Raw genomic sequence first — 14,163 nt, forward strand, 5'->3', positions numbered from 1 at the left:
TCCCTCCCCCAACTCCCCCAAAGAAAGCGGATCCAGTCCAGTTATGTCAGTCAAGTATCTTGGACTTGTGCTTATTCTTCCCGCCAAGTTTCATCCTGATCTCTCCACTCTAAGCGTTTTCCAGGATTTCACTCCCCCCCCCCCCCCAATGACACTGGATTCGGTCGGGATTTAAAATAAGAGATCTGAGTTACGATGTCCTTCTAAAATATGAAATTTCAATAAGATCCAATCACTCCTTCGTAAATTAAAAATGCCTAATTTTTTCTAACTTTTCGGAATTACCCCCCCCCCAACTCCTCCAAAGAGAGCGGATCCATTCCGGTTATGTCAACCGTGTACCTAGAATTATGCTTATTTTTCCCACCAAGTTTCATCCCATCCCTCCACTCTAAGCGTTTTCCAAGATTTTAGGTTTGTCCCTTTTACTCTCCCCAATGTTACCGGATCCGGTCGAGATTCAAAACAAGATCTCTGAGACCCGATATCCTTCTAAATATCAAATTTCAGCAAGATCAGATCACCTGTTCGTAAGTTAAAAATACCTCATTTTTTCTAATTTTTCCGAATTAACCGTTCCCCACTCCCCCCCCCAGATGGTCGAATTGGGGAAACGACTATTTCTAATTTAATCTGGTCTGGTCCCTGATACGCCCGCCAAACTTCATCGTCCTAGCTTATCTGGAAGTGCCTAAGCTAGTAAAACCGGGATCGGCAGCCAGAACGACAGAATTTGCGATCGCTATATGTCACTTGGTAAATATCAAGTGCTATAAAAACGGGTTGATAAAATAAGTACATATCAATCTGTTTTTGGTTTTACAGTTATCGGAGGGTAAATAAAAAACTGTAAGGTTTGTGTTTTGCTCTTCTGAAAATTTACGATTATGGAGATACGACTTTTTGATACCCGACAGACGAAATATTACTGTAATTTCTGAAATCAAGGGCGCTCTTAAGAGTCATCTAGTGGATCTTTGCTATTGGTTCCTCTTGCAGTACTTATCTAAACGGGGACAGGGGATATCCTGACACGATGTAACAAAATGCATACTAACATTAAGCCCCACTGCTCAACTAATCTCTATTATTTTCAAAGACCTAGTTCTTATCTAAACCTTCAAAAATTGTTGTTGTCACAAAATGTCAGAGAATCTTGTTTTGACTTTCTCATGAATAATCAATTAAAGCCCCATATAGAACCTTTGGTATTGGGCACCACGAGAAGTAGTTCCTATTTAGTCAAAGAAAAGCCAAGTCTCAGTTAGGAAAGAACTAAAAATAGTAATGAATAAAAAGAATCGACAAAGCGGCATTAGATTTTTGGTATATTAAACGTATTTCATCAAAGGTCTGTCGTAACGAAAATTTTTCCTTAAAAAAGCAGAAGGATACAAATTAAAAATGTTGCTTGCGAATTTGTTAAGTTTGCAATTATTATCAAAAAATTACTGCAGTACAAAATACTGCGAAAAATACATTAGTTTTCATATAAAAATCCATACATAGATGTAAGCTCTTTTTTACAAGGGGACAAACTGTTATCTTAAATAGAAGCACTTGCTTTTATTTCCGTCAAACTTTTCCACATACCTTCATAATTCTGATCACCTAATAACCACAAAAGCGTGACAAGGATCACACAAATTTGGTGATAAATCAGGAAACCCTGCTTGAACCACATAACAGACTTTGCAGCTTTGTAGCTAAGTTACTCAGCGGCTGCAGCAGCTATTCATAATTCATAAAAGTGTTAGCTGCTAACTAATGCTTTAATCAATAAATTTACTTGCTAACTTTACCCGAAACCCACTTAAAAAGAACACTAGGAAAATGAGAAGTACAGGAAGAGCAAATAAACACAGAAGAGATTTTCAAAGACAGTTTAAAAAAGGCCTATCTACAAGAATACACAATTTTCATCACTCAAACCTCGAGTAGGAAGGTCAGCAATATGTCAAAGGACAAATTTGTATTTTCTGATTGATCACTTTTTTAATTCGGGGATAGACTAAGTCGGGCAATGTGATGATGTGTTTTTTTTTTTCAAAACAAATGTATTGTGGAGATGTAAGGCCACGTGAAAAATTAAGGTATTTACACAAGCCAGAACGAATACGAGGCGTATCCGTACATATAAGCCTGTGTCATACTCGACAGGTATAGTAGACCATCGAGAGCCTAACTGCAGAGAACGGAGTAGCTAGAATATACTTGTTGAATTTGAGCATAGGGCATACCAATTTTGCACAACTCGTAGAAGACAGACATAGACTCAAGTAGTCCTGAGCTTCTCAAGTCACCATGTGATACCGAGATACTAGAATTTAGATCCAGGAAAAATCTTAATTTTCTCAGTCTTTACGAACAAAGATTTTAGGTGAGGTGAAGTTTTATGAGACAAAGCATATATTTATATAGCACTTTAGGAGTTCAATTAATGGAATAGAATTTATTTGCGCTTACCTAGGCCCTGGCAAATATATATAAACAAACAACAAATACCCATATATTGCAAAACTCCTAACATAATTCTACAGAAGCAAAGCTCTTTCTAATCCATAGCGGAACGGAGGAATCGTGTCAATATTCATACACTCCTAAAAAATTCGTCCGCAACGTTGCTATCGTACCTTCAAAACGTTCACCCAATCCAGAATTGCTGGCATCATTGGATTCTTCAGAAAAAAAATCTGGCATTCCAGGGTCAGATACTTGTTTCTTCAACTTCCTCTTGTTGCCATTTATGCTACTCACGGCGCTTGAATTACTAGTTTCATCAATAAGCTCCATTTTCAGTGGTTCCATCTTTGACCGCTTTTCTTTTACTTCTTCCTGAAAATGAGTCAAAAGTTTATAAATATAAAAATTTATTTTTTCTTATTTTAAAATTTTAGCCTAAGATATTAGAAGGCATTTCCTTCTGCAGTTCTGCTCTGAAATTCAATCTGCTCCATCTTCTTTTTTTTATTTAAAATGCATGCTTGAGTAATTTTGACGATTTCCTAGATTGACCTTTGCATAAACGAATATATGGATGAGCTAGTAGGAAGTGTGTTAGAGGTGGGTTCAGCCAAAATCGGTTTTATGTGCTTAGTATTCATTCTAGTGATATCTTAAAGCTTGATATCTTGAATGTTTCATTATCTCCGGAATTGAAACTTAAAAAATAGAAGGGCTTGATCTGTATTTGAGAAATGCTAGCAGAAAATTTGAAAAAGAAAGTAAATATTGAAGTCTCCACGCTTGTAGTAAATATATTACTCAGGAGTGTCAGCTTCATTGATAAAAATTGATGGAAAACATAAGGATGAAGCTAATGGAAACCCAAATGAGCATAGATATAAAGAATTAAGCCACTAAAAAATTAAATAAAGCATGGTTTATCCAGGATTTTGAATCAGGACAAGAAGTTCTAAGTAAAAATAAATAAATACATAAAGGGTTGTTATACAAAGGATGTGTCAATTAAACCTAATTGTGTCCCTTGGGAGGAATTCTGTCCCTTTGGGAGGAGGATAAATCTCTTTTCTACATATCAAGCACCCTTCCCGACAGGAGATCCACACTTCATGTACGCTACACACTAGTTCTGTACATGAATGTATTATTTCAAATGTGTATTTAAGCTAAAAATGAGGATTACTGACGTTTTTGAAAGTGTTTAAGGAATGGAGGAAAGGTTCAGGAAATTCAAAAAGTTTTAGATGACATCCAAGTAGCAGGCCTGTTGATTTTCTACACATATTTTTAAATCTAGTCAGGCTCGAAAGAAAATGGTAGATCTTTTATTTTCGTAACTTAATAGGAGAGCAAAAAATTAGCTTTAAGTTTTTTACAAGAACAGCTTCTTCTTCAAGGACTAGAGGGACATAATCTGCGAATATTATTTACTAAATGTAGTGGAATAGTGCCGTTTCATTTTGGTAAGATGTGCATAAACTCATGATAGGTAGCCTTTCAGCTAGAGAATTTTTTTTTTATTCCGTTCAAGACTGGTTTCCCGTAGCTCCAATGAAGTAGATTCATCCCTGGAAAAGTAACTAACTAATAAAGATCTGGCTGTATTTCTCAAAAGCCCATTTTCGAAAAAAAAACGCGAGATACACGTATTTTCTGATAAGAGAGATCCAAGGTAGCAGCAGTTTTGATTCCAGAGCCAAAATACGACATTGGTGATCGAAAGACATGCTTGCTTTATAAGCAAAGGACTTGATTAAATCCAAGCAACCATTTTGTCTCGGTTATTTGGGCATCAGCCAGTGTCTTAGCACCGTTGTAGTAGAAACAAAGAAAGAAATCTAAAGAAAACATGGGTGGCCATTAAGAAGAAAAATAAAAGAAACATTCACGCGAATATTGTTCCTGAATCACACTTTGGGTCTTCAGCGTTGAGACAGAAATAATCTAAAACATAATACATAAAGAAAATAACAAACTGTAAACTCAAACGAAGAGTAAATAAAGAAACAATCAAACCGATGGTACTTAAAAATATATAAAATAATAAAACAAATTGAAAGTGAACTCAAAAATTCTGTTGAAAAATAATCCTTTTGCTGACAAGAATTATTTTTTTAAAATTTTCTTTAAATTCTTTCTTTAAAATGTAGTGAAACATTTAAAATGTTCCACTACATTAGAGAAGTAATGTACAAAAAGAGTTGATGCTTATAGTTTGATTTATATTTACAAGTGTTGATTTTGAATACGTTGTAAAGAAACACAAATCAGCGATAGCTGTTAAGTTTTTGCTATTAAACCTGTCTACTACTACTACTACTACTACTTTCTTTGATTTGTCGTGGTCAGATAGTTCGGATTTAGACCTTTTATTCACTATAGCAAAGTAAAGCCTTACGTAGAAACGACAGCCAGGTTTGACCAATCCTCTCTAAAGCATCAAATTATCACGAAAATTAGGCCATTGCCATTCAGAGTGGAAACTCTCCCACAATTAGGCCCTTGCCTTGCAGTGGAAAATCTAATATAGGTGCAAATTACACAATGTTCAAATCTTGTTAAATCTCCTGCCATTATTGTTCAATCATCTCTTTTACGGTTTTATCTATTTTTAAGTTTATTTTATTTGTGACAGATTTACTAGGTTAGAGGACGAAACTTGTCTAGTTACTGATGTACTGCTTCGATAGTTTTTGGTTTAACCCCCCCCCCAAAAAAAATAAAATAAATGTAAAATGAAAAGCAAAATGATACTGTATTTTGGAACATATTATTTGATACGCAATGAATATCGAAAAGTTTGACTTTTTTGTACCAATTCTTTAATAAAGACTCCTGTAACACAAGGGTCGTTTTTTTCGAATAAGAAACTTTATTATAAGTCCCAAGAGCTTTAGCGTTAAGACCAAGGTATTGAGGAGTGTGAAACATCACTCACATACGGAATAATTTCTGTTCGTTTTTAAGTCTTAATGCTGGCCCTTACTTATAGTCGATAAAACTTGTTTTTTTAACTAATGTTTTAGGATCAAAAATAATTTTCTTCGACTTAGAAAAGTGAACAATAAGACTTACTAAATGCAAGAAGCAAGAGGCCCCACATGGGTCCGTTGGCAGTTTGATGTCACTTTGTTTGCGCTTATTTGGGTCTGGGGCTGTATGGTGTACTTTAAGTTCTGAAAAAGAACAATGGTTTAAGATAAAAGCGTAGCTCTGTTGTATTAAGCTAATGCTATATATATAAATATATATATATATATATATATATATATATATATATATATATATATATATATATATATATATATATATATATATATATATATATATATATATATATATATATATTCGCCCCCGGGTCATGACGTCCAAACTGACCATAAATTAGAGGTAGTGCCTTTGTAAAATTACATTTTTTTTTATTGGACCGTTAACTTTTGCCTCGGCTTGTCTTTTGTCATTATGGAAGACAAATCGCCGAGCCTATGTTTCTTTTAATTGTTCAGGTGGTGGAACAAAATTTCTTCTTTTGCCCCAGCTTGTCTTTTGCCATTATTAAGGACATATCGCCGCAACTTTGTTTCTTTTAATTGTTCAGGTTGTGGGACAGAAACTTATTTTTCTTCCTATGTTTTATCTAGTACAGGTTTTTGATTTCCAAAGGTATGGTAGGCATTGATGACCTCATTCATGTCAAAATTCAAAACCTAATAAGCATCGCCACCATTTTCAATTTTTTAAGTCGGTTTTACCTCGGCTTGTCTTTCGTCATTATGAAATGCGTATCGCCAAACCTTTGTTTTTTAACAAAGGTATTGTAGGCATACATGACCTTATCCATGTCAAAGTCCCAAACGCAATCATCTCCGCTATCATTTTCAATTTTGAAACGTTTTGAATCTCGCTATCCAGGTTGATTTTCATTGACTCGCTCACATGTTTGCTGTCGCATATCTTCCAACCGCGTGTGTCTTTGCTTTTCATTTTCATTTTTGACTTGCTCACATTGTCGATGTCGCACGTCTTCTAACAATGTGTATCTGCTCTTCATTTTCATTTTTGACACGCGACCACTGTTCTTCTAACCGCGAATGTATTTGCTCTTCATTTTCACTTTTGACTCTCTCACATACTGAGTGTCACATGTCTTCTAACCGCATGTGCCTTAACTCTTCATTTTCATTTTTGACACGCCGCCACTTTTCTTCTAACCATGTACGTCTTTGCTCTGACTCGCTCACTTGCTCGGTGTCGCATGTCTTCTAACCGCGTGTTTCTTTGCTCTTCATTTCATTTTTGACACCCTCTAATTGTTGTTTTCGCATATCTTCTAACCGCCCGTAAAATTGCTCTTCATTTTCATATTTGACACGTTTTTGGATTTCGATTACTTCAGACAACTTAGCAATGGTCTTTGCTGTAGCTGCCCGTATCAGTGCTGTCGCAATTGATGGTCTAGATTGTCAATTTTCGAATCTTATCACATTTGATAGTTCAGGTGTATATGTATATAGCATATATATATATATATTAGTCCTTGTTTGGCAATTATCCAGGTAACAACTGAATAAATTTAAGCCAGAATACTTCTCAGCTTGTTTAAATTTCATTACAAGTCAAACATTTCTGAATATTTAAGTTAAATACTATAGTTGAACTAGATCGGGGTAAAAAATGAAATATCAGTAAACAGAAAAACGAACAATGACATTCCTATGAAGGTCGATTCATATTAGTCTTATTTATGAGTCTTAGGGCGCACCAGCAGTTCTCTTCGTTCAACTGTTGGGATCAGTTGAACGGGGAGTGACATTTCCCTTGTTCAGATTCAGATTCATGTGTTCAAAAATTCATATTCATCAAAATCTTCAACTTGCCCAAATGGAGAGACAAGCTCAACTACTGGGCAAGACATATAAACAAAATTTAACAATCCTCATTGATACAGAACAAACAAAAAATTAACCACTATTTCATCAATACAATAAGAAAAAACAGAATCTTTAATGAGGGTATTTCAGGTGTATTTCATATTCAAGTATTTAATCGGACTCCCTTGATAATCTGAATCTGCTATCATAATCTCAGAGATCTGCTGTTTCCTTATATATGTCCAGTTAATTAGCGATCATTGCCTCTAGAATTCTGCTTGCTGACGGCTTAAAATTAGCCCAATCCACAGACTTTGCTATCTCTGAAATAATTATGTAATAAAATGGTAAACAAGAATATTATATTGAATCCTGCATTGAGCTTTATTTTCCAACCGAGAAAGGTGGGTTGTGTCATAGAATCGTTTAAAATAATTGCTGGCGATTTCTATACGGTAGAGGAAGTTGTTGAAGTTAAGAAAGTTTTGAGGGCTCTCGCTATTTGAAAAGGGTCTCTCCCCCAATTTGTCATATTTGAACTACACCAACTGCCTGTGGTTCCAGGGGAAGCTAGAGCCACACTGGTTCGCAGGTTAAACAAATTTTATATGGAATTTAAAGTGTTCCCAAACAATAAATTGTTAAGACTGTCTAAGCCTTCTGTATCTATGACAGTATTTGAAAAGCCTTAGGTATCTATGATAGTACTTGAAAAGCCTTCCTATGCCGAGGTCATAAAAAATCCTATAGAAAATGTTGACAATCCGAATGCCCGTAAGGATTTTCTAGATCCTTTAGCTTCCAGATCTAGTTCAAGCACTGTCACCCTAAAGCCCGAAAAGGACGAATGGCAAGTTGTAATCAGAGGCAATGTAATTCTTTCTTTCCAGAGCCGCTTCATCGGGAAGGGTTGGTAGTAGAAATTCTGGAGGGATTCATGTGATTGAAAATTGAGAGTTTTAGTGCCCTTTTTAAGAGTGAAAAGTAGTTGGAGGTCAACCAGCTCCCATGCCCTTTTTAGCTGTCCTTTCCCTAAAGACTTCCAATTAAAATTTTTAAAGAGTAATTTTGTTCAAAATAGTCAAAAGGCCAAATAACTATGTTTCAAGGATGCCACTACCTCCCAAAGTTCCTCCGGCAGGGGCTGTAAGTTATACAAGCTGCACATTGTTTACATATAATTTCCGTTTTTAGGAAAAGGTGGCATGTTTGAACCTGGGTTTCCAAAAAAGCTTAGGGTACTCAGATGAAAACTTTTAGGAAATGTTGAGAGGGATGTTGAAATTAGTCATAACGTCTAATAATCATACCTCCGGAAAAGTCACATCCCCTACGACCTTGCGGAAGGAATTGTAAATTATGCAATTTGCCCATTGTTTATAAGCAGGATTCATCATTGGGGAAGGAGGGGGGATGTTTATCCAGTGTATATCCGAAAATACTAAGAATATTAAGGTGAAGTTCTGGACAATTTTGAAATGTTTGATTAACTAACTCAAAAGACACTATATGTATCCAAAAGGGCGATAAAGATATCTGCAATATCTTAATAACAGCCAAGGGTTTTGACTTGAAACTTTCAGGGTCACTACCACTGTTGATGCTAATACGTCTATAATTGCGACTGTGACTACTTTACTTGAAACTACTTTCAGGAATTGTTGAACAAAATCAAAACACAATGTGCATACCGGTTGATATCAGATATCATCAGCAATCTCAGAAACGGTTTTGGGTATTAAGTTGAAATTTTCAGGGCAGGTAGAGGGGTATGGAAATGCGTCCTTTTTAGATGCCCATCCAATAGTGATTAGATCTGGAATATCCAGTGTGTTCAGAATAATCAAGAAGTCTAATAACTATGTCTCCAAAGATACAATGTCCTCCTCACAGTCCCCAGGGACAGGTTGTAAATTATGCAAGTTGCCCGTCGTTCACATACAGGATTTATCATTAAGAAAGGGGTAATGTTTGATCCTGGGTTTGTACAAAATAAGTCAAGGGCATTAAGGTGAAACTTCAGGGAATATTGAAGGGGATGTCTAATTATATCAAATGCCACTATACACATCCAGGTTATCAAAAAGGCATATCTGCCATGTGTTAGGAGCGGCTAAAGGTATTAATTTGAAAGTTTCTAGGCCACTGCTACTACTTTGACTACTGTCAACTTGGACTTGTTGCAACTTCGACTACTTCGACTACTTGCGGCTCGACTACATGCAGCTGCGACTCGGACTGCTTGCGATTGAGGCAGCGAATTCTTACTACTGCGAGTGCAACAGTTTTTCACTGCAACTACTACTACTTACGACTACAACTACTACTGCTAGTACTGTATCTGCTACTGCCACTACGACTGTTACTGCAAATACTACTGCTACTTCTATACTACAATAACAGTCGTTACTGCAAATACTACTGCTACTTCTACTACTACAAATAAATAAAAATAGTTCAAGTGCATCCTAATTGCCAAAATGGTAAAGTGCATTAATGTTGTTATAAAGGCTTATCTGCGATACCTCGCGAATAGGTAAGGGTACTAAGGGAATGTGAATGTTGAGGGAGGTGTATACTAAATCAAAACACAATAGGGTTCATTGAAGTTGTCCAAACCGCGTATCAATATTTATCTCAGGAAAGGCTACAGAAATTAAGTTGAAACTTTCAGGGATTGCCAAGGAGGATGCTAGGTAAAGTCAAAGCATCCAAGTTGTCGAAATAGCAATCTCCAATACTTCAAGAACAGCAAAAGAAGAGGATCACCAAGCGTGGGAAACCATGTTGTGACCAACATGGATCCAGGATTACACAAAGCCTACATTCTACTGGAAGTCCCAGAGACTTCTTGCTGTCCGGTTCTAAGCTGGCTTCAGCGCTTCGTCTAGACTTGAAAAGATATATAAGTCCACATCCTTCACTGTTTCTGGGACCATTGCTTTTCCTAAGGCGATATTAATCTCAATGATTTAAAGAATATGAAAATTGTAACTTGGAACGTTACAACATTAAAAAAAACAAAAAACTATCGTATCGACATCTAGACTGACGAATTCAGACGCTTCGATATGATCTTCAGAAACTCATATTCAAGGGCTAGGAAACTTGAAACTGAGGAATATAGAATTTATTTATTCAGGAAGGGTGGATGGCGTGCATAGGCAGGGAGCAGGGTTCAAGATTAATACGGAAGATATTAAGTATTTTGTTTATATTGGGAAGGTATCAATAATAGAATGCTATTGGCTCATTTTATGTCTAAAAAGTGCAGGGTATCAGTCAGAGTACTATATGCTCCTTTAGAGCGAACTAATGGAGACAGTGGTGACACACACGAATTTTACTTACAGCTACAGGAACCAGGTAGGAATATGGCATTTGTATTAAAATATTTCAGTGAAAAGGACAATAAAATACGGATATATGATATCCTAGCCAATGCAAATTTGACGAAGGAAAAGGAAACAGGAATGGTTATAGATTGCTGCGATTTTGCAAATATAGCAATCTGATTATAACCAATACAATATTTGGCCATAAAATAACCAAGAAGTTAACATGGTATTCAAATGATGGTAGGACAGCTAACCTTACTGATTATGTTATTGTAAACCGAAGACAGACAGGATCGACACAAGATACTAGGATATATAGGAGTACTGTTAATAATTTTAGGAAAACAGTTTTGTAAGACGCTGATGGTGTCTTAGGGAAGAAAGTTAGAAACGCAGTTAGGAATATTAGTGAAAATACTGTATGTTTAATAGAAAGGAGAAGGGGCTAGTAAAAGAATTATTTAGCGATTAGATCATATGGAAAACTAGATATGTAAAGAAAGTGGAGAAAGCGCTAAAATATATATTAAAGGGGTGCGAAGTGGAGGTCATGGATAAAATTGCTAAAGATCTGGAAGATGCAGTCGGACGGCATAATAGTAAAATATTGTACTGGCATGTTGATAACTTGAGAGGGAATAGTTAATCTGGACTTTTCCAGTTAAAGATAGGAACGAGGCTACAATTAGTAATAAGGAAAAAGTCGAAAAGAGATGGGCATAACATTTTGGGAGTGTGCTAAACCGAGATAAGAGTTACAGGAAAAGATATACGAAGGAATGAAAGCATCTTACTTCTTTTGTTTTTCGGTAGCATGCCTTTAACAACCCAAAAGTAGACTGCAGAGGTTAATCTAAGAGTATTTCTTTTATTTAGTTTTCATCGTCTCCTTTGATTCGGAAAAGTGATAATCTAGAAAAATCAGAAAACCGCATTAAACGTTAAAATTCGTAAATGGATCAAAATCTTTTAGTTAATACATTTATATATATATATATATATATATATATATATATATAAATATTTACATATAACTTCTATCTCGAAGTTCAGGACCGAACTTCGTTCGATGAAAAGAACAACGTTTTTTAAAACAAATTTAAATTTATTCTACTTTATTCGCTGTAGAAAGTAAAAGCATTAGGGTGTTTGATGCCTTGGTATATTTATGACATACCCTAAATGAATTTAGTTTATAAGCTAGTTGTAATTGTCTACAATATTCCATTACTCCAGATATTGAAAACATACATGTACAGTAGTTCACACAAAAATCCTGTTTTAGTCGTATCATATTAAAGCCTTTTACCATCACATTCAAGTCTATATGCAAAAGTAGTTCAAACATCAACTGAAGGCTTTCAACATTCAGGGGTCTCTAATTTCAATCAACAGACGAAATATGAAAAAGGGTACTGGGAGGGAGAAACGAATTTTCCCAAAGTCTTGACTTACCTAGGTTTGTTTTGTTTTTTTTTTTTTACACCGGAGCGTGGTAGTATGACAATTTTCAGAAAAAAAAAATTTAGTGCCGTTGTCAATAAAAATATATATCGGGTTTTAATGATCCATAAAGTGAAATCCTAAATAACAAAAAAATAGTACTTACTATGAAGATTACAGTCGTACATGCAACATCTACGACAAAACAGCGAATGAACAGAATGCAGGGCTTGCTCCCTGGTTAATGACTGTGCACTAGGGCCATCTAGGTTTTCAATACAAGCACTTCTACTGCCTTCCTTACAGTCTGTTTGCTCAACATATCTGAAGGAAAAATAACAAAGAATCAAAGACAGAACTAAAGACAAAGGAAGTCCAAGTAGCCAAATTCCCTTTTTATAGTTTTATGCTTTCAGGATGAAACCACTCTGTCCATTCTTATCTTTGCACTGTCGCAAGGATACTTCTAAAAAAATAATTATCAGTAAAAATTAAAACGAAAATATATTTTGCCGCCGAAGAAAAAGTAATTACCTCTGAAACCGACTTAATTACGTCTAATTTTTATGCATATAGGAAGATTGTTTACGCTTCTATACTTAAGCATAGAGGTATGCACAAGATATTCTGTATCTTCTTTCTAACTGCTGATAGTGCAAAAAAAAAAAAAAAAAAAAAAAAAAAAAAAAAAAAAAAAAAAAAAAAAACGACAATGTTATCTTATTGTATATTTTGTTCCACTCTTGTTCTAAGAACTTTGCCATATTCGCAACTAAACCTATATTTCTAAAACAAGACTGGCTTTGTTCAAAATAGCAAGACATATTCAAAAAATTTGAAAAGTCTAATATGCCCACGGAGCTCAATTTGTCTCCAAATTGCATCCAGTCAGGTTAAACTAAATCTGTATTTTCTAGACCTAGATTGGTAAAGTTCAATTTTGAGCCGAACAATTAGAAAAAATAATATAGTGCACAGCTAGATACAGCTACATGTTTTTATTAAGCGACTGCCGTCAAATACTGAGGTAAGGAACGTCTCTCATTTGATGAACTTGAACTTGGCCAAGCATTAGCGACGATGCATCATAGTCAGGGTTGCCACCACCGGTGAGTCATACCCGACAAGGCAACCTCCAAAACTTGGTGATTTTCACTTATCTTTCTTCAAATGATGTTCCTATCAATTTTTTCTTATGTAGAAAATCGGCACTTAAACTTAAAGTAACGCGGGACATTTGTTTTTATTGAGACACTTCTTTTTCAACCAGACGCTTCAAACTGCAAACGTCATAGAAACACATCTGAAGTTCGTCATAATTTATACTCTTATCGTCAACTTGTATCTTTGATCTATTTGTATTGGCATTAAAAATATTATTTGCGTTGGCATTAAATGTTCCTAGAATTTCAATTATAAGAATGATCAATTAACATTCGTTTATATTCAAGGTTGCGACAGCATGAGGCCAGAATGATAGCCAGAATGAGGCTACCATAAATTTTGTAGATTTTCCATTCGAAATTCTATTGTAAAACTATTTTTCAAAATTACCTCCAAAATATAAAGGCAAGCCAAAATGCGAAACAACGTAGATTAAAACAAACGAAAATTCATAAAAAGACTTTCTTCTAAAAATAGGGTTTTCCAAAGCAAAGTAAAAAGCTAAATTAAAGCAAAGACGAGTAAAACTCACTGCAATTTAGAGCAATTTTAGAGCAATTTTAGAGCAATTTTTAGAGGGCTAACGCCCTCTAAACATGGTACTCACCATTTTAATATTATGCCTATCTTAATTCTAACTAAAGCCATTTTAGGTGCCTATATAGGAGAATTTTTAGAAAGCAAAAGTTGTTTCCCGAAGAAAAGTAGAAGATTTTGCTCCTCTGAGATCACTATCGGTCCATATAAGTATTCGATAGAACCTCGTATAATATCTGTATGTATTTGCGTATGCAGGCATTTTTGGCAAGCAAAAGCAAATTAAAACCTGTCAAAAACACTAATAGTATTGCAGTTTTGGCGTTTATACTGTTTATGGCTTAAAA

At 35.2% G+C, this 14,163-nt stretch overlaps 1 protein-coding gene across 1 annotated transcript in view; it reads right to left on the reverse strand.

Annotated features, from left to right (window-relative positions):
• Positions 1–14,163, reverse strand: part of LOC136028180 (histone-lysine N-methyltransferase E(z)-like) — a 73,486-nt gene that overhangs the window by 29,262 nt on the left and 30,061 nt on the right. The window contains exons 6-8 of the mRNA XM_065705881.1: positions 12,282–12,439; positions 5,539–5,639; positions 2,634–2,835 (exon numbers count right to left, since the gene is read on the reverse strand). Of these exons, the coding sequence (XP_065561953.1) occupies positions 2,634–2,835; positions 5,539–5,639; positions 12,282–12,439 (461 nt within the window). The remainder of the gene's footprint in view (positions 1–2,633; positions 2,836–5,538; positions 5,640–12,281; positions 12,440–14,163) is intronic.

This window comes from Artemia franciscana, chromosome 6 (genome assembly GCF_032884065.1).
Source record: "Artemia franciscana chromosome 6, ASM3288406v1, whole genome shotgun sequence".
Lineage (NCBI taxonomy): Eukaryota > Metazoa > Arthropoda > Branchiopoda > Anostraca > Artemiidae > Artemia > Artemia franciscana.